The 20,696-nt window shown below is 37.5% G+C and overlaps 1 protein-coding gene and 2 pseudogenes across 1 annotated transcript; 1 reads left to right on the top strand and 2 right to left on the bottom strand.

The window, feature by feature from the left end:
• Window positions 1–3,717: 3,717 nt before the first annotated feature.
• On the bottom strand, window positions 3,718–13,807 carry LOC122064047 (annotated as a pseudogene).
• A 977-nt stretch (window positions 13,808–14,784) lies between these two features.
• Window positions 14,785–16,588, top strand: LOC122064002 (berberine bridge enzyme-like 15). Its single transcript, XM_042627694.1, has one exon. It carries the CDS (start codon window positions 14,821–14,823, stop codon window positions 16,462–16,464), a length of 1,644 nt encoding a protein of 547 aa, XP_042483628.1. The 5' UTR covers window positions 14,785–14,820; the 3' UTR covers window positions 16,465–16,588.
• Window positions 16,589–18,649: 2,061 nt separating this feature from the next.
• On the bottom strand, window positions 18,650–20,333 carry LOC122064053 (annotated as a pseudogene).
• Window positions 20,334–20,696: the final 363 nt, after the last annotated feature.

Here is a 20,696-nt window from a genome sequence, read left to right as displayed (position 1 = left end):
AAATCCTGTAGAGGATCTAAAGCTTGGTTATATGTCCTCTAGATGGAGACCAACATTAATAAAGAAAAGATTAAGAAAGGATAAATAAAGACAAGGCATAATAAAACACCATGAACACCAAATCAGCAGCTCCTGTCATTCAATTGGTGATGGAGGTCGGAGTAAGGGCCTATAAAAATACAGTTAGTGGGTGTGGTGCCACTAGTTGCAAGGTGATTGCTGCGACCGCCACGTCACGATCGTCACCGGCCTCATCATCATACCATGGAGATTTAAAATAATTAAAACTGTACAAGGGTTGGTAAGGACACAAAACTGTTCTAGGATCCTCAAAACCTATGTGATTAATAAATAAACCATTATTCTTATCATGTTCCCCATCCCACTTACATTCCACTCTAATCATGCCTTCTTGTCTCTTGGTATCCAGAGACTACACTTCTTGTCATGACTACTCTTTTACCAATATGCTTCCAATATTCCTCCTTGCTCAAGATGTAGTAGGAAATTTACTAGTAAAGCTCTCTCTCTCTCTCTCTCTCTCTCTCTGTGTACACACACATACATCTTGTCTAGATTATGATGTACTAGTGTCTGATAGTAGAGCAGTCAAAATTTGTTTTATGAGTGTACTTAGAAGAATAACTTGCTTTGTCTTCTTATTATTAATTTAATAATAAGGATAATGGACTTCATTTTGGAATTATAAAGTAAGAAAGAAGTCGTACAATAAGTAATATAGAATTTTAATAGTTAATCCATATTATAGAACATTAATAGGTTAAGGGGATTGGTCCCACTGCATAAAATAGTTCCATTTCATGATCTATTATGTGCTGAAACCTCCAGTCTTCCCTATCTAATGATAGTAAAAACACGATATCCCGCGCATCCTTAAGATGGTCGGGGAAAAGAGAGAGTTAATGTATAAGATAGATTAACTAGGCCAAACTCTAATTGATCAGCAAAATCTCAATCCAAATGATGGTGTCTTATGTAGATAATGTCATCATTTGCCGGCCATATTTTAGGATTACAACAAGTGGTCACAACCCACAATTACCTTGCCGGGGAATGATATTGTTTGTGTTCTTTTGATGACAGAGGTTAAAACTAATCTTTAGCATATAAGTACACTTTCGAGAGATAGGCTATGCCCTAATGGGCCCAAACACAAAAATACAGGTTCCCATTGAAAGATCTAATTTTGTGGACACAAACTTTATGATCTGTCTTCCTCTCATTTTAATACAACTGGCACAAATCAAGGTGGATTGGAAACCCGAGTTCCATGGGTTAGATCATGGTAGATCCACTTAAAAAAAAAAAAAAAAAAAACTGCTCCAGTCAAGTAATCTTGTTAAAGTTTGATCTATCAGATTCATTTTTAAGGTTTACTCTACATGGTTTTTAGGACCCATTTAGGTGCAGATTTTACCCGCCCAACCCATGACCCGTGTAGTTTGGACAACATGGAGGACCACTTTATTTGTACCCATCCTTTATGCATTTTCCCTTTAATGATGAATGATGATAATCATAACTTAATCAACTGTTCTGAAGAGAATTTGAAAGGCAATGGGCTGTAAATTTTTTTTCCTTGGCCAAGGGCAATGAGCTATGAGGTAGATACTAGATAGGTTTCCTTTACTCACTAGTGATCTTCCAAAAGTGCAGAAAGCCCATGTGTTTTTTTTTTTTTTTTTCATGGCTTTTTTCATCATCTTCTTCTGCTACACAAGATGCATTGAGGTATTTTCTAAAATACCCTTTGATGCCTTTTCTTTTCTCCTGATTAGTCAAATAGCGATAATCGTTGCAGAAAATGGACACTGCCCCTATGACCTATTCTAGGCCTACTACTGTTATTAGTACCACAAAGTCAATTTCAGTATCTCATTTTCTTTTGCTTTGGATCTCTTTACATTATTGGGTTTCTTCAATGGGTGAGTCACTCTCATGAGTCATAGTCATCTTTAGAAGAGAGCAACAAAACTTGTAACCAAACAACTGTGTCAATCTAAACCAAAGTGGGGACAAAATGCTGAGATTTATCTAAAATTTTAGACCTTAGTGATTCAGCAAGCCACAAATTAATGTGTTCTATTTGGTTGTTCAATACACATTAATTTGGCTTTGAAAACCAGAAAGCTTAGTTAATTAAAAAAATTTGATAACAAAAGTATGGGAGAGTATTTTCTTTTTGTTCTTTTAGGCTATGTTCAATTAACATAGAAGAGTCTTATCCAATGGAAAGGTAAGCCCCAGGATCAAATTTTCATGAGAAAACTAGGTCTTTGTGTTGTCATAAACATAGCCCTATGGTTCCATTTGAAATGTATCTCCAGAAAGGTGATCTCCACTTAAATTTTTCCATCATAAAAACTCACTTTTGAAGGTGCATCATATATGCTACAACCAAATGTAGCATAAAATGTGGCCTTACAAGGAAGAAAGTAAAAGAAGTATTAGCCAATGTTAAATTTAATTTTACTAAGGCTGTGTGTGGTATGTATTATTGGAATAGATTTTGGGTCTAGAACACATTATTAAATTTGATTCTTTTCTATTTTCTCACTTCAGAATGTGTTATAGACCTAAAATCTATTCCGAGAATACATACCAAACACAACCTAAGAATCTTATGCTACATTTCTCTTAACCAAATTATAATGTGATTGTGTCTGATGATCTAGACAAATCAGGCCAATATTTTGGTGTAAGTTAATTCACATTCCTCATATATGTAGAAATTTGAAATCTTTGGTCAAATACTTTTTTTCGTACGATTGAGACTGAACAATAGCACGCTTTGTCGAGCAAATAAACAGTAATAATAGCATAGGATGCTTTGGGAATATTGTTTGTACAGATACATGGTTGTACAAATGATGAATTTCAATCCAAAAATAAACGGCTCAACATCACAATATCCACATTCTCCTGAAATCATTTTCCAATATGCATTCTAGGGGATATATAAAATTTGCATTTATGTTTTCCTTTGTATTTGCTTCTTGTGCAAGTTATAGAGACTAACAATGAAAATAAAATGGGATTTTTTTGTTATCACATGTGGTTCAGCCTTGAAATGTCATTTTCTAAGGACTATATGAAGAATAAAGGAGGAGTAGATGATGAAAAAGTTACCCACAAGTCTCTAACAGGAGTCTCTTGAGTCTAAGCAACTCCATGAGTGATCTCTGAAATTAAGAAATTGGAGGATTTTCTAGACTTTGAAGTCTTCCACCTTTGCTTGATCCATTAATGGACAAATGGATCCTCAGAAGTCAAAATAGTAACTAGTTAGGACTTGGGCTTCTAATCTTCTGTCATTGTCTTGCCACATGAATGTTCAGTACACCATGTGCTACCCATAGATTGGTTAGGCCAAGCTCCAACTGACAATGTTGTAAAGTGATGGTGACTTGAAAATTACAGCAACGGAGATTAAATCTTTAGTCTACAAAGTTTGAATATGGGCTTCTTGGACTTATTCTAGTCAGCTAGTGTGAATCTGTGACCCTTAAAGGAAAGAACAATTAGAATAGTTTTTGTTCGTTCAGATTAAAAAATGAGAGTCAAATTTGGGATTGAACCATGAGATCCAAAGATGATTAGTTGCTTGGAGCTCTAAGCAAAATCTTAAATATGCCTAAAATTTGGATTTTTCTTCATATGAAAACAAGTTAAGACGTATATGAAAGGTGTATCAATCTATTTCTTAAGACGATGATGATGCTGACCACTGCCACCAACCACCACCACCACCACCCCAACGACTACAACAAAGATGGAGAAATCTTGTTTCACCCTCTTGATCACATTTCTCTGTAATCTTAGTTAAATATTTACAGAATGATTCTAGAAACATTTAAACTGTTTTTTGCTTGGAAGGTTGGAGATTTTTTTGTTGTTATACTGTCATGCAGGAAAATCTTCACCTTGGCATTGTATTCCTTGTACAAACCAAGGTGGAGATTTTATGGGCTATATGGGTAGGGTTTCACTAAATTTTTTTTATAACGAGGGTTCTTTCTCTATAAGCATCTGAGAGAGGTGTGAGGACGAACAATTGTAGTCCAATTCTCCATTGATAGTTGTTAAGTTTGTCTCGAATTCTTGACCCATTTTGAAGATTGACCCGATCCGACATATTTTGGTGGCGACCTCAATGGGGAATTTTTTGAGATCTGTGATGGAAGCAGAGGGGGTGGGCCGATAGGCCCAAGCCCGGATTTGGAGTATATATAATGTACTGTTGCTTATTGAGAAAGTCATTGTATTTTGGGGTTTCCTTTTGGAGCTAGGGTTTAAGGGCAAGTTTTTCCTCGCCGCTGCTAAGGTGCAATTTCTCTTCTGCATAGTGAATCATCTTCTTCTTCGCCCGAGGACGTAGCACACCACCCTGGTGTGTGAACCTCGTTTAATCTCTGTGTCATACGGATCTATTACCTCTTTATTATTCGTGTTTCTTGGTGTTTGATCTTACAATAGTGAAGTAGATCTCAACCCCAAGGGGTTAGCGCAATTGTCTTGGAGGGGACACGGTACTTCGCCTTAGAAAGCAAGGTTCTGTGATCAAATCTTCGCCGCTGCACCAAACCTCTTGGGGCCACCGCACAAGAATTTTCGTCTCAGACTGACTCGGTCCTGTGTAAGCGGTATCACAGTGACCCCAGGGACTAGTCGGGTCAAAGATCTGGACACCCTAGGTATCAAAAAAAAAGAAAAAGAAGTGAAGTAGATCTCATCTTACCATGGACTTAGACAATTCTACCAAACCACGGAAACCGAACCCATGTGTGTCATGATTATGCTTCAAACTCATTTACAATATGCGCCCATGTGTGTCATGATTATGCCTCAAACTCATTTACAATATGCATCGATCTCATATATAAGAAAGCTACCGTCACCTAAAATATATATGCAGATCTTCTATAAGAAATAAGCAAAGTCTCTCAAATATGCGTAGATCATGACACTCTTGACAGAGCTGTTCATGTTACAAGAAATGGCTATTTGGATTATCCAATGGGGAAGAAGTTAGGTCATGGTCATCTATCCTAAATTTAGATACGTTATGAGAACCTAACACAGTAGAACACTCTTCCTCACAATAATATAGGTAACTTTCCAATTATGTGTCAACGGTGCTTCTGGTCTTAATTCCTACCCACATGATTGCCTTATTTTACACATATAGAGTCCCAGACCATCAATATTACATCACAAGTTAGGCCAAAGAGTTCAATAATATAGCTAACACACACTATACTGTTATATATGCATGAAAATTTCTTAAACGCCCTTCACAGTATGATTCCTCTCCATAAAGGTGCCACCTCTTTGGGTTCTCTAGTATGTAAGATTGAAAATAATGGAAAAAACATCGCTACTTGATTGTGTGGCCCCATGCTAATATGCATTCAGGCATTCATCACGAGGTGATGTGGTCATTTCCTGCACCCTGTGTTTGGACGCAGGGGCGTATGATCGGGTAGCATTCTCCTCCTCAAAAATAATATATCATTAATTAATATAGATTTTAGATGTCAAAGATTGAAGATATATATCTCTTGTGGCATTTTCATCATCTTGACGAGAAGCTATATAACCTGTGTGTGGTTCTAAATCTTCTGAGCGATCCACATGATCTGATTCCACCGCCCATTTGCCCTCCTTTCTTTCTTTTTTCCCCTCTCGGTGGCAAGCTCCTGTGCTAGTCCTTTCATGCATGGATCATGCACAGGAAACGTATCCCCACAAGAATCCCAAAGGATAATGTTTTGTGTTTTTATTTCTTTGCTAATTTAAATGTTGTAATGATACAAGTCAAACTACACTAGTATGAGATAAGCTTGTATCTTGGAAGATCTTTGTGAAGGTTTCTTAGTTATTTTCCCACGAGAGACATACTTATTTTCTTGTGGGTAGTGTTTTAAAGTACATATGATTATGCCTCTAATTACATCTGGGATATTTAACATTTGGTATATTAGGTTTAGGGTACCACATATTTCATAAAAATTATGTTTAAGGTATCTCATGTTTCTTAAATATTACGTTTATGATATATATTTTTTCATATTTCTAATCTTACCCATTGATCTTTATGTATGCCGATTCTTTCTTCTTCTTCTCCAGAAGATCTATCACATACTTATTTTCTTGTGGGAAGTATTTTAAAGTAATATGATTATGCCTCTAATTATATCTGGGATATCTAATGTTTGATATATTAGGTTTAGGGTACCTCATATTTCATAAATATTATGTTTGAGGTATCTCATGCTTATTAAATATTACGTTTATGATATCTTTTTTTCATATTTCTAATTTTACATATTGATCTTTATGTATGATGATTCTTTCTTCTCTAGAAGATCGATTACATCAACTATCAGCACTAGGAAAGAGCTAGAGGAAAACAAGGGGAGATAATAAATCTTATAAAACCTTGATGTATAATATTCATCTTTGGTAGAGAGAGAGAGAGGTTTCTAAAAGTGGTGGTATGCACAAAGTTGAAAATATGAAAAGATGTACCCGAACATAATATATCAAACTGTGAGGTACCTTAAATATAGTTTCTTTCAATGTTGGTATCCTAGGTGTAATTTACCCTTGTTTGTATATTAATTATACTCTCTATGGTGATAATGGAATAGAATATACCTTGAACTCTTCCTTAAGCATTTAGTAATAAATCAGCTAGCCCATCTAACAATTGATGGGTGAGAGACTCATAGCTGAAAAAATCTTAATCATTGAAACCAACCAAAATTTGTTGACCATTATTAAGTTCCTTCTAAATCAAGCATTCTAAATATTTAGTTCACAAAGTTGTACATCTTGATCTATATAAATGGCAAGGGAAGAAGAAAAACTTGAACTAAAATTTCTTCCCATTGCTGTTGCTTCTGATCTTACAACTTGGATGATTATGACAGTTCACTAGAATTTTCTCTGATCTTTACCTGTCATCACATTTCATTTTTCCTTTTCCGTAACCTGTTGAAACTCTTGATAGCTTATAACTGTGCTAGATCAAGTAACAGATAGTTACTAATATATCACCTTTTTGAAATTAATCTTGTCAACTTATCAAAATAAGGTAGGTCTCAAACATATAATTAAGATTGTTAACAAAGATCCACATTGACATGAGAAAGTATCTACAACAACTATTCCCAATAGAGAACAAATCTAAAAGCAAAAAGGGACTTCTAAAAGGTAAGAAAGCAAAAGGAGGTTGGGAGCCTTTGAAGGGGGGGGGTGTACTTGGGTTTATTTAGTCCACTAACTCATATTTTTAGTGACTATGACCTTATAAAGGGGTGACTGAGACCTCACACAAAAGGGTTATATATGGTCAGTGTCTTCTACGCATGGGTTCTCACCCTACCACAACTCCATCCAAACGCGACACGTGTTCGGATATGCTGACTCGGCATAGACCCACAAGGAGTGGGTGAGATACAGGTTGATAATTATTTGTTCAAGGCCAGTGGATGTACTTTGGAAGCAATTCTGTCTCTGGTTTTCTGAAAAGAGAGTGAAATTTAGTCATGTGATACCAACATGTGCCACTCCCTTGTGATATAAACACAAAGCATCTTGTATCAAAGGACTACCTTTTGACACATTTGGGGAGCCTTGCATTTCTATATCAGGTAAAGGAGAAGGGAGTTTAAATTGTAAAAAAGCATGGTGTGACCATTGAAACACATTGATTCTCGATCTAGAAAAGCATATCCCTATCTAAGCTGAGTGTGTACTGTGTTTTCGAGTTTTTTCCACGTGTCGTAACTGTATTAACTGATAAACCATGGACCAACCAAACTTAGGGATGCAGTTATGATGCTATGCCATTATATATCAAAGAACTAAAGGCTAAGAAGCACTAGCGTATTTTCAATCAAATCTCTCAGCTTTTAGATAGGTGAGACTATGAGAGAGGTTCTTTATATTTGCTCTTTCAAGTACCAGTTGAGAAAGAGAAGGGAATAGCGGAACCCAAGTTGATGAACTTAGCACAAAAGGAGACCTCCTTTTTTAATTGCCATTACTAGTCAAATGACATTGACAACAAATGTGATTCATATTGTTCCAACATTGTGTCCATGTTGGGCACTCATATGATATCAAGTGGGGTGAATTCCATTAGATAGAGATTCCACTTTATTATTGGGATTTTTTTTGTTTACACACCCTTAAAAAGGGCTTATTCGATGCACGAGGTCCGGGTGGAGGTAAGAACTATAGTCTTACCTTGAGAATGTCGAGAGATTCTTTCGACTGCTTGACCACTTGGTCATAACATTCGTACCTTACCCGAAATGTACCCTTAATATATCAAATAATTTGAAACTTTATTTATTTTATCTTTTTTTATGAAAGTAAAACCTTATCTTTTTCAGTAAAACCTTATCTTTTTCACATGTGTACTTGAAACAAGTTTGAGACAATGGAGTCTCTTGAAATAATATGATAGAAATTAAACTCTCAAATTATTATTATTACTTTTTAGACCTATGACTTGAATAACTTTTAAGAATAAAGCAAACGAAAATTTAAAGAAAGTTACATGTTCTAAGTATACCAAATAAGGCATCATTCAAGAAATATATGGTTAGTGCTATCATTAGAAAGTGGGCGTGGTACTTGATAGAAATTCTGGGTCTTGAGGATTTGTTATTATTGAACGTAATAACCATGTCATCCTATCTAATAATAGGTCCAACCAGAATTATTCAGCAGTGATTAGTGATTAGAGATTAGCGCCATTACATTTACACCCTTACATGTTATTGACTTCTTGGACTCTTTCAATGGGAATAATGTGGGACCTTGTTACACAGTTCTTGGGATATGGATGATCTACATGCTGCCCATGTGTATTTGTATCTCTGGTTGCACGGGAGGAGTGCTTTAGTATAAAAAGGGATTCACATAGGGAGAAGAGGAATTGTCAAAAAAAGTTTGATAGGAAAGAGTATGTGAGAGGAGGGATGTATTTGAGTAATGTTTAAACACCTAGATTCTAATTTGGATTGTACCTAATAAAGGAGTCAACGAGTCAATACTGTTCGGTTTTAGTCAGGCATATTTGTTTCCACCAATGTAAGGGCTCGTATTATTACCACAATATTTAGTTAATCAACATCCACAAAAAAAAAAAAAAAAAAAAAAAAAAAAAAAAAAAAGGTTAATTAGCCTCATAAGCGAGGCATGGAGTCTATGGCCATGTTTATATTCAACAATTTTCATTCCATAATCCGGATCATGTTAATCCTGTTTTAAGTTCAAATATGGAACGCTCATTCTAGGGGCAGTCCTGCATATATGACAAATTTAGAGGAGTCAAATAAATAAATAAATATATATGGTTTTTTAATTGATGAAACTTCTTAAAATTTTTTTACCAAAATACCATTTAAAGGATTTTTCATCCCCCCTTTCAACCCACCTCACTCTTAGACTCCTAGCTAACTTCCACACACCCCCCCCCCCCCTCCACCTTCCTTTATTTGTACATTTTTGTTCTGTTTTGGATAAAGATAGAAACCTATAGGATACAACCCTGGACAGGCTATTAGCTAGACACCCACCATGGGCCTCCATTAGAGGATCTCAGACCCTATGTTTACAGGCTCAGAAAAAGACTGGGTGGCACACTATGAGATTGGATCTTTAGCCGACTCAATTATTAACCGCAATAAGGCAGCCCCATGGTTGTGACATTATCTAGTATATTTACTTAACTGCCCTTATAATGCTTTACTCTTTGACGTGCCATATGCCCTGGCATAGACTAAGACTACCCTTAATTTATACACTATTCAATAAATTGTCAACTGGGTAGCTACAAACAACCAAATTGAAAATATCAGGTTTTTGTTTTATTTTATTTTCGATTTTTGGTGAATAATGTAAAATTTAGGGTTGCTACTTGGCCCAAAAAATCCGAGCCCACTTAAAGTCTTCTCTAAAATATCTTCCCTTTTGTTTGGGTTGCAGTCCGTGGGCTGGATCGGGCCAAAAAATGTATAAGGCCTTGGGCTAGGCCCAGACCACCCAAGAAAAACATGTATGTATGTAATTTAGGTTTGATGCAATAAGTGTTAGTATATACATAAAACATTTACCATTGATTAAGTATAGTAATGATTCTGTGTTATAATCAAATATATCCATATGATATCAACCTTCGATTAAAGTATATTTGGGCTTCTTGTTGTGTATTGCTTATACAGTGATACCGTGGTTATGAACTAATGATCTTGCATTTTTTTTTTTTTTTCATTTGTAAAGTTTAATTGAAGTCATTCTATTTCGTTTCATATTAAAATTTATCTATTTTTTATTGATTAGATAAAGCTTGATCGAGTGATCTCTAAGGTTAAAAATATAATATTAGAGAAAATTGCATTGCCACCCCCTGAACTTCGGTCATTATTCAACGCCACCCCCTGGGCTTTTTGGATGAGCATAGCCTGATTAGGTTAGGTTGCACCAGCCTGAAGCCAGGCTTGGGCTGGTCTAGGGACTTCAAATCAATTTATATTTTATTTTAATTTTTTTAATATTCGCAGAAGTAGTAACAAAAGTTGTTAACAAAACGGTTTTTAATAATTTAAAAGTAATTTATCATTATATCAGGCACAATTATTTAATCTTGCGATATTGATCTCTCATCTCTCATCTCTCATCTCTCATCTCTCATCTCTCATCTCTCATCTCACTCCGGCGTGCGATTCTATTCTCTCCGGCGTCCAAACCTCTATCCCAAGGTATGGGTTTGGAGCATGATCAAACCATGGCGCCCCCAGACGAACCCCCTTTAGCTAATGCATGTATCGTCCTTCTTAATAGAATGAAACATTATGGTTTCTAGAGAGGGAGAACCGTGGTTAAAGAACACTTGGTAAAGTAATTTCGAAAACCGTTTTTCTTGTGTTGGAGAAAGCGTTTGTCCGGCAAATCGGTTGAACAGAGAACAGCGAGTAACTCTCGGACTCCTGCAAATCGGTCCTCCATTGATCGGTGACCTTCTTGGCCAGCAGATCAACTCTGGAGATAGCCCAGTTCTCTTTCTTTTGGAGAAATTTGCCCAGTTCTCTCCTTCCCTTCCCCTAGGCTTCCTTTTCAAGATCCCTTTTTTCATAATCATTCTAGCTTCGTTTTCAGTTCTCAGGTTATTGGCTGTTCTTCATGATCACATTGTCCAGCTCCCTCACCCTATCATATTACGTCTCTCACCATCATTACTGGCGGCGCTCCGATGGCTGAAGATTTTCTCCACCATATTCTCATAAAATCACCTTTTTCTCATGAGATTATCTTTGCATGTCATCATGCATTCTCCCTTCAGATATCTATCTGCATCCACGCTGTATATATCCAGTTTGTTATTATGGGTTTGGTTTCTCCAAGATCTGCAATGATTCCGATGGTTCCCAACCCACTTTATTATATCATTAATCCCCATACCTTGGGATAGAGGTTCGGACGCCCGAGGGGGGAGAATCGCACATCGGAGGGAATAGAATCGGACGCCGGAGGGAAGAGAATCGAGTTGCAGGGGGTGTCGTCGTCTTCTTCTTCTTGTCCGGCCGAGTGAGTGAGAGGAGTGAGATGAGAGATGAGAGATGGGAGATGGGATATGGGTTTAGGAGATGGAAATAAAAGAGAGGGCAATATTATCCTCTCACAATAGGTGGGGGTATTTTGGGTATATTATAAAAAAACTAACCGGTTTTCATTCATTTCTCACGGTCGGCTAACGGTAGGGACCGATTTGAAATTTTTTGAATTTTTAGGGGGTGGCTTTGACGTTTCGAAAAGTCCAGAGGGTGGCGTTGAATAACGACCGAAGTTCAGGGGGTGGCAATGCAATTTTCTCATAATATTATAATGCTGAACCTGTTCAAATCTATGTTTGTAAGAAACACATCGGCCTGGCCCAGCCCAGCACACCCTAACCTCATGCTTTTGCTATGGGCTTTTTGGATGAGCATAGCCTGATTGGGTTAGGTTGCACCAGCCTGAAGCCAGGCTTGGGCTGGTCTAGGGACTTCAAATCAATTTATATTTTATTTTAATTTTTTTAATATTCGCAGAAGTAGTAACGAAAGTTGTTAACTAAGAAGTAATAATCTTGTCTTGATTGCCTCTCATCTTATTTTCGATAGCTCTTTAAATTAAAGGTAAAAATGATTTTTAATAATTTAAAAGTAATTTATCATTATATCAGGCACAATTATTTAATCTTGCGATATTGATCACGTGATATCTTTTGTTTTTGTTTTTATAATTTATTTTTTATTTCTTGTGAAGACCATACTTTTCTTCATAACACTTATGGCAATCCACCCAGAGCAAGTTAAATATGTTTTAACCATTTTTTTTTTTTTTTTAATAAAAGCCAAGCTCCCAATGGGGCCAGTAGTTTTGAGTTTTGACGCAGACCATGTAAAGGCCATCCTGCTAGGTGTGGGCCTAACTAAAACTGACAACAGATTCAAAGTGGAACTAGAATTGGAACCATACCGTATATTGTACAAATTGCCCGCTCTATGTGGGAAGGGAGTTTCAGATTCTAAAATCTCACTCATTTTTCCACCTAAAGGGTCCATGACCAAGACATGTCCCTCTCCTTCTATAGCCAGTTTCCATATCCCTTCCAACACATTTTCAGGAATGGGTTCCTTCACAAAATCAGACTCGGCCTTGAAGAAGCTTTTTAGTAATTTTCCATGTGAGTATCCACTGAAATATAGGGTGGAATTGATCCATAACATTTCAGTGCAGTCCTTGGCCTTCAAACCCAGTTCAGGAAAGCTCTTCTCCATTAAAGGAAGGAGTTTATCAATGCCACCAAGGTACATAGAATTGAATAAGGCTACAAGCCTTCTTCCCTCCCCCTTTTCCTTCCCATCTTGACCCAACACAATGATTCTTATGAACAGATCTTCATGGAACTTATCTGCTATGTGTTGCCACCTGCGCCTTCTTCTAATGCTTTCTGCACAGTGAAAACAGTCACTGTAGGTGGAACAGAAACCAACCTGATTGTCCATGAAACAATGACACCAAAACTTGCTCCTCCACCTCCTCTGATGGCTCAAAATAGATCTTCACCCATAGATTTTCTATCTAAAATCCTTCCATTAAAGTCCACAATAGAAGCATCAATGATATTATCACTAGAAAGGCCATACTTTCTCATCATGGTACCTATCCCACCTCCACTGAAGATCCCTCCAACCCCTATAGTTAAACAAAGCCCTGAAGGGAAGCCATATATGCTAGTCTCCCCTGCAATTTTTTCATAAACTTGGCCAACGGTTGCTCCTGCCTGAACCAATGCTGTCTTATTTTTCATGTTGACCATGACCGACCGAAGATTTCGGAGATCTACAATAATGAAGGGGACATCAGATAGATAACATAGACCTTCAAAGTCATGACCACCACTTCGAACTATGATATGTAGGCCAAGTATCCTTGAGCAAATGACTGCTGCTTGGATGTGGGTGTCATGAGGAGGAGTGAAAATAAATATTGGTTTACCATTTTTAGATGAAATGAGCCTAAGGTCTTGAATGGTAGAGTCTAAGACAGATGAATAGGAAGAGTTGGCAGGGGTGTATAGCAATGTAGAGATTGGTTCAGAGGGCATAGAGTAATTTGTGACACATTGTATGAAATTCTCAGAGATTGATTCTGAGCATACAAAAGAAACTGAGAAGCTGAGAACAGAAAAGAAGACAAGAGTTGCAGAACCCAAGGTAACCATTTTTGTTTTTCTTTGGACACTTATCTTGGCTTTAGTGACCTGTTAAATAGAAACATATATGGATGCCCTACCTAACAGAGGAGTATAAATGACCACATATACAGAAACTTCCTGAACCATAATTTCCATTAAAGACAAGTAATGTAACTACCAATTTTATCCATTTCCATGGGCACCTAAAACTGGTAAATGATTCATGCCTGTTCTGGGGGTAGGGCACAAAACCATTAAAGTTTGATCCCCACGACGCCAATGTTGCAGATTCTATCCAAAACGACCTCTCACTTTCCATGTCATGGATGCCCTTGTGTCTTTCCTATGGGCTCTCAGGTTGCTCTTTCCGCGTGCAGGTTGGGTGAAGATTGTCTCCTCTGGTACCACTGATACGGTTCTAGAAGAACTCAACCCCATAAATCGGCTTACAAGATGAAGGGATCCAAGAACATATCAACCCACATCAATTCTCACAAAAAATCGATGTGGAATTAGCCCCCATAAGCTGGTATGAGACCATAACAATTTTTGACCAACACTGTATCGATGGATCGATAAGATTAAAGAGTAAAATGATAAAAAAAATGATTTTACAAAGTCATTCGGTTTTGATATCAGCTTTGACTGATCTCGTTCCTGATACCAAGTTATCAAACCTTATCCCCAAAGCGAATTTGAGAGCAGATCAAGTTCTTCGTAGATTTAGAATCAATTTTCTCTCTCTTTATTTAATAGATTCTAAATCCATGGATCAAGAACGTACGAGAATGTGTTAACCTGATCCGTTCACAGCGAATTTTATCTTGGCATTCTTCTTTCTCTGTCGTTGTTTTTAGGTTCATTTTTCTCTAATAGGGACAAGCTCGTGATTGACTTGCTATGGTTTCAAGCACGTTTGCATCAAGGGAGGGATATGGCTGCCAAATGAGGGGTTCTAAGGAGGCTCCACCTGTAAATAAAAGGATGACTTGAGCAAACTCTCCTCTCCACTCTTCACAGAAACCAAGCAAGAGACTAAAATGGGTTCCATGGTTTCTGCAATCCTCATCATCTTCTCTGTTCTCATGTTTTCGGTTTCTTTAGCATGCTCAAGTTCATTAATCTATCAGAATTTCCTCAAATGTGCTACAAATTATTCTGCTGAATCAATATCTGAACTTGTCTACTCCCCTCAAAACTCATCCTTCTCTTCTATCTTGAATTCTACAATACAGAACCTTAGACTCCTTTCATCTAAAAACCCCAAACCCCTCTTAATTATCACACCTACCCATGAATCCCACATCCAAGCAGCTGTTATCTGCTCTAAAGAACATAGTTTGCAGATTAAAGTCCGGAGTGGTGGCCATGACTATGAAGGCCTATCTTATCTATCTAATACTCTGTTCATTATTATCGATCTCCGTGATCTTCGGTTAATCGATGTAAACATGGAAGATGAGACTGCTTGGGTTCAGGCAGGGGCAACTATTGGTGAGCTTTATAATGGAATTGCAGAGAAAAGTAGCATCCATGGCTTCCCTGCAGGGATTTGCCACGCTGTGGGCATAGGTGGGATGTTCAGTGGAGGTGGAATAGGTACCATGATGAGAAAATATGGTCTTGCCTGTGATAACATAGTCGATGCTCTAATAGTTGATGTTAATGGAAGAATTCTTGATAGAAAATTAATGGGAGAAGGCTTATTTTGGGCTATTCGAGGAGGAGGAGCAGCAAGCTTTGGTGTTATAATCTCATTGCAGATCAAGTTGGTTCCTGTTCCACCTACTATAACTGTATTCACAGTGAGGAGAACACTAGAAGGAGGAGCAACTAAACTTGTTCATAAGTGGCAACACATAGCAGATAAGTTACATGAAGATCTCTTCATAAGAATCATCATATATGTTATAAGTGGACAGAAAATATCAAGCACAGTCCGAGCTTCATTCAATTCCTTGTTTCTTGGAAGTGCTAAAGAACTCCTTCCTTTGATGGAAAACAGCTTTCCAGAGTTAGGATTGGAGGCTAAGGACTGTATTGAGATGAGTTGGATCAATTCTACCATCTACTTCGATGGATACCGCAATGGAGAATCCGCGGTTGATGTTCTAATGAACAGGACATTTCAGTCCAAGAATTTCTTCAAGGCCAAGTCTGATTTTGTGAAGGAACCCATATCTGAAACAGGGCTGGAAGGGATATGGAAGTTGTTACTTGAGGGAGAAGGAGCAGTAATGGTGGTGGATCCTCTTGGTGGGAAGATGAGTGAGATATCAAAGTCTGAGACTCCATTTCCACACAGAGCTGGTAACCTGTACAATATCCAATATAGGGTGGAGTGGCAAGAGGCAGGGGGAGGGATAAGAGCAACCAAAAAGCAAAAGAAATGGATGAAGAAGCTCTACAAGTATATGACACCTTATGTCTCCAATTCTCCCAGGGCTGCATACCTCAACTATAGAGATCTTGACTTGGGTAGAAACAAAGATGGAAATACAAGCTACTCTAAAGCTAGAGTTTGGGGAAGAAAGTATTTCAAGAACAACTTCAAAAGATTGGCACTTGTAAAGGGGAAGGTAGATCCAGGTAACTTCTTTTGGGATGAGCAAAGCATTCCACCACTTACCTCAAGAGAACAGGGGAGAAAGAAGAAGGTGAGGGACAATTTATTTTGTCATTAGGCCATAAGCATGAAACTAGTGGCAACTTCTAGATGGTTGCCCTCTAAAGAAACAAGCTGTTGTGCCTGGTTAATTTATAGCTCAAAATGCTTTTGCTAAACCCACCTTACGGTTTGTCCGGATGGACAAGCATAGTTAGCAAATTCGGATTTGGGAATTATTCGGACCGAGAATTATTCGGAATAATTCGAATGATTAATTTAAGGATTCGGTCAAAAAAGCGGTCAAAAAATCTTATTGGGGTTTTTTTTTTAAAAAAAATTTGTTTTTTTTTTTTTAAAATTTTTTATTTCTGGTTTTTTTTTTAAATAATGTTTAAATGGACCGAATAATTCGGTTTAATTCGGATTCGGTCCGAATTATTCGCGATTTATATTCATTTTGGAAAAAGTCGCGAATTTTAAAGAATTTTATTTTTAATTCGGATTCGGTCCGAATTTTTGATAAAATTCGGTTCGACCGAATAATTCGCGGCCGAATTGATAACTATGTGGACAAGTGGATGCTCTAAATATTTTCATGTTGTAGATTTGATGAGGCTTTACTTTTGTTGAAGGATAGATCTTAGAGACTTTGTCAGAGACCTTGCTTATGGCTAAGCGCCCATTTGATTTTGTTTTCAAAGACAATATTTTTTTTTGTGCCCAAAAATGGAAAAAATTCCCAAAAATTATCTGATTTTTCTATTTCATTTCACTTGTTTTTTGAAATAGAAATAAAAATTTATACCAATTTCTGTGTTTAGAAACAGGAATAGATACTTATTTTTCCGTTTCTAAAAACAAGTGGGAGGGACAAAAATTATGAAAAACCCGATACTTCACTCGACTTACCCTAGCCCCAACCCATTGTTGAAACTTCTTGCTACCCAGAAGCAGCGACTCCAACATGGCTATGCAAAGCTCACATTTACGGACTACCTTCATCATTTTGAAGCTCATCTCCACGAAGTATATTTGCAACTCCAATCTCGTGCCTTCACTCGTTAGCTGCATACTTGCAATGTTGTGCCTTCACTCGTGCCTCGAACCCGAGAGCACCCCCTACAACACTGTTGAAAACATTTCTGAAAACAGAAAAATCAAACATCTTTTTGCAATTCAAAAAATCGTTTATTCGTATAGAAATGGGTTTTTCCATTTTTCCTGTTTCTAGACACAAAAACAGAAAAAAACAAAATCAAACGGGTCCTTAAGTTTCAAATTGCAAAATTTACCAAGTGGAAAAATAAAACTTTGAAAATGGTCTAAAGAAGGATGCAAGGATGTATATGGAAGTTTGAAAAATAAAAGGATGCATAAAAATTGAAAATACATGAAAAATATTTAATAAAATTTGAGAATGAAAAAAACCAAGTTTTGATCACCTACACGTGTACCCTTCATTACGTGATGACATGTATTATTTTGCTTCCGCAAGTATCCATTCATGCTGCTATTCAGAATGCATGTAGAAGCATTTGTGAAATCAAAAGAACACATATCATCAACTATAACCGGACATTAGGCGTTCCAGGTTCTGAAAAACATGGTGATATGTTCAATTGGCTGCCAGGATTAAGGGCTCCCCAATCTTTAATGCCTCCCTAAGTCCTAAGCCGTAAACACTTCTTTTTTGGTAAGCTCGAAGTCCTGATTAACCACTTGGGCAAGGGATCATTGGTTTATCTAATTCATATCAGTTCTGAAACCCAATAGGTTACGAAAAAGAAAAGCCTCTCACTGCATTCCACACCACAGAAAATTTTCTAATCATGGAAAGCTCAAGTTATCTTCAATAGGGTCAAATCATACAAGGATTAGGTCAAGGTTTAAACTATTTTCAGTTTTGTACGCTCCAAGAAAAGATAACTTTTGCTACATAAAGGCCAAATATTTGGCTGCGCTTTTTTAAAACCACTGCCATTTAAGAGCTTCTAGGTTTTTAAAAATTACCGTGTACTAGCAATTTTTCAATAAAATCAGCTTTATCCAAACTTAATGGGACCTGCAATGTTTCTTTAAAATCGCAGTTAATTAAAAACAAAATTATGTCTTACCAGCATAGATGAAATGTGCTTGGATTGTATAAAAAAAAAAGAGCCACCCAATGTACGAATCTCCTACGACTGTAAGGTCTAAGAGGGGCAAGTGTACTTGGATTGCATATATTTATATATAGATGTAAAACTTTCGAAGGTCATAACTTCGCAATGTGAAAATGATAGACATTTATTAATAAAGTTGTTACAATAACCTAAGATGAACAAAATGGTCCGTTACCTTCTTTCCTCCTCTGTTAAGATAAGTGGTGGAATGCTTTGCTCATCCCAAAAGAAGTTACCTGAATCAACCTTGCCCTTTACAAGAGCCAATCTTTTGAAATTATTCTTGAAATACATTTCACCCCAAACTCTAGCTTTAGAGTAGCTTGTATTTCCATCTTTGTTTCTACCCAAGTCAAGATCTCTGTGGTTGAGGTATGCAGCCCTGGGAGAATTGGAGACATAAGGAGTCATGTACTTGTGGAGCTTTCACATCCATTTACTTTTCTTTTTGGTTGCACTTATCCCTCCCTCTGCCTCTTGCCGATGCACCCTATATTGGATGATGTACAGGTTACCAGCTGTGTGTGGAAATGGAGTCTCAGTCTCTGAAATCTCACTCATCTTCCCCCCAAGAGTATCCATCGCATGACCGCTCCTTTTTCCTCGAGGAACAACTTCCATATCCCTTCCAGCCCTGTTTCAGAAATGGGTTTTCTTCACAAAATCAGACTTGGCCTTAAACAAGCTCTTGTACCGAAAAGTCCTGTTATTTAGAACATCGGCCGGGGATTCTCCATTGTGGTACCCATCAAAGTAGAGGATAGAGTTCACCCAACTCATTTCAATACAGTCCTTCGCCTCCAAACCTAACTCTGGAAAGCTAATCTCCATCAAAGGAAGGAGTTCATTAGCACTTCCAAGGAACAAAGAATTGAATGAAGCTAGGACTCTGCTTCTCTCTCCATCTTTAACATCTATGAAGATTCTTAAGTAGAGATTCTCATGCAACTTATATGCTATTTGTTGCCACTTGTGAACAAGTTTAGTTGCTCCTTCTTCTAGTGTTTTGCTTACATTGAATACAGTTACAGTTGGTGGAACGGGAACCAACCTGATCTGCCATGAGAGGATGACACCGAAACTTACTGCTCCTCCTCCTCGAATGGCCCAAAACAAATCTTCACCCATTGATTTTCTATCAAGAATTCTTCCATTAACATCAACTATTCGAGCATCGACTATGTTATCACAGGCAAGGCCATATTTTCTCATCATGGTACCTTTTCCACCTCCGCTGAACATGCCACCAGTCCCACACTGTGGCACATTCCTGCAGGGAAGCCATAGATGCTATTTTTCTCTGCAATTCGATAATAAAGCTCACCAATAGTTGCTCCAGCCTGAACCCATGCAGTCTCTTCTTCCATGTTGACATGTATTAACTGCAGATCACGAAGATCGATAATGATGAATGGATTGTTTGATAGATAAGATAGGCCTTCATAGTCATGGCCACCACTCCGGACTTTGATATGCAGGTTTTGTTCTTTAGAGCAGATAACAGCTGTTTGGATGTGAGATTCATGGGTAGGTGTGATAATAAAGAGAGGTTTGGGATTCTTAGATGAAAGGTGTCTAAGGTTCTGTATTGTAGAATTTAAGATGGAAGAGAAAGATGAGTTTTGAGGGGTGTAGACAAGTTCAGATAATGATTCAGAAGAGTAATTTGCGGCACATTTGAGGAAATTCTCATAGATTGAGCTTGAGCTTGCTAAAGAAACTGAAAACATGAGAAAAAAGAAGTTGATGAGGATTACAGAAACCAAGGAAGCCATTTTCGTCTCTGGCTTGGTTTCTGAGAGGATGGTTTCAACTTTCGTTTGCTCAAGTCATCTTTTTATTTGCAGATGGACCGTCGATCCTTCACTGACATGATCACAAGTTTTCTATTGTTTTCTGATTTGCAGAATGCAGAGTGGTTGCAAAATACCAGAACCCCACATTTGCCAGCCAATCCCTCCAGTGATGCAAACGTGTTTGAAGCCTTCTATCACTGAGATTACAGCCAGGACATATGCCATGGCAAATCAATCAGGAGCATGGTTCGTGGAATCGGATTGGAATCGGCCTTGACCAATCCTTATTCTTTGTTGATACTGTATTGATAGATTGGTATTGATGAAGGGTAAAATAGTCTAAAAAATAT

Source organism: Macadamia integrifolia, unplaced genomic scaffold (genome assembly GCF_013358625.1).
Source record: "Macadamia integrifolia cultivar HAES 741 unplaced genomic scaffold, SCU_Mint_v3 scaffold151, whole genome shotgun sequence".
NCBI lineage: Eukaryota > Viridiplantae > Streptophyta > Magnoliopsida > Proteales > Proteaceae > Macadamia > Macadamia integrifolia.
The sequence above is the reverse complement of the archived record's forward strand: the minus strand, read 5'-3'. Positions and strand labels throughout refer to the sequence as shown.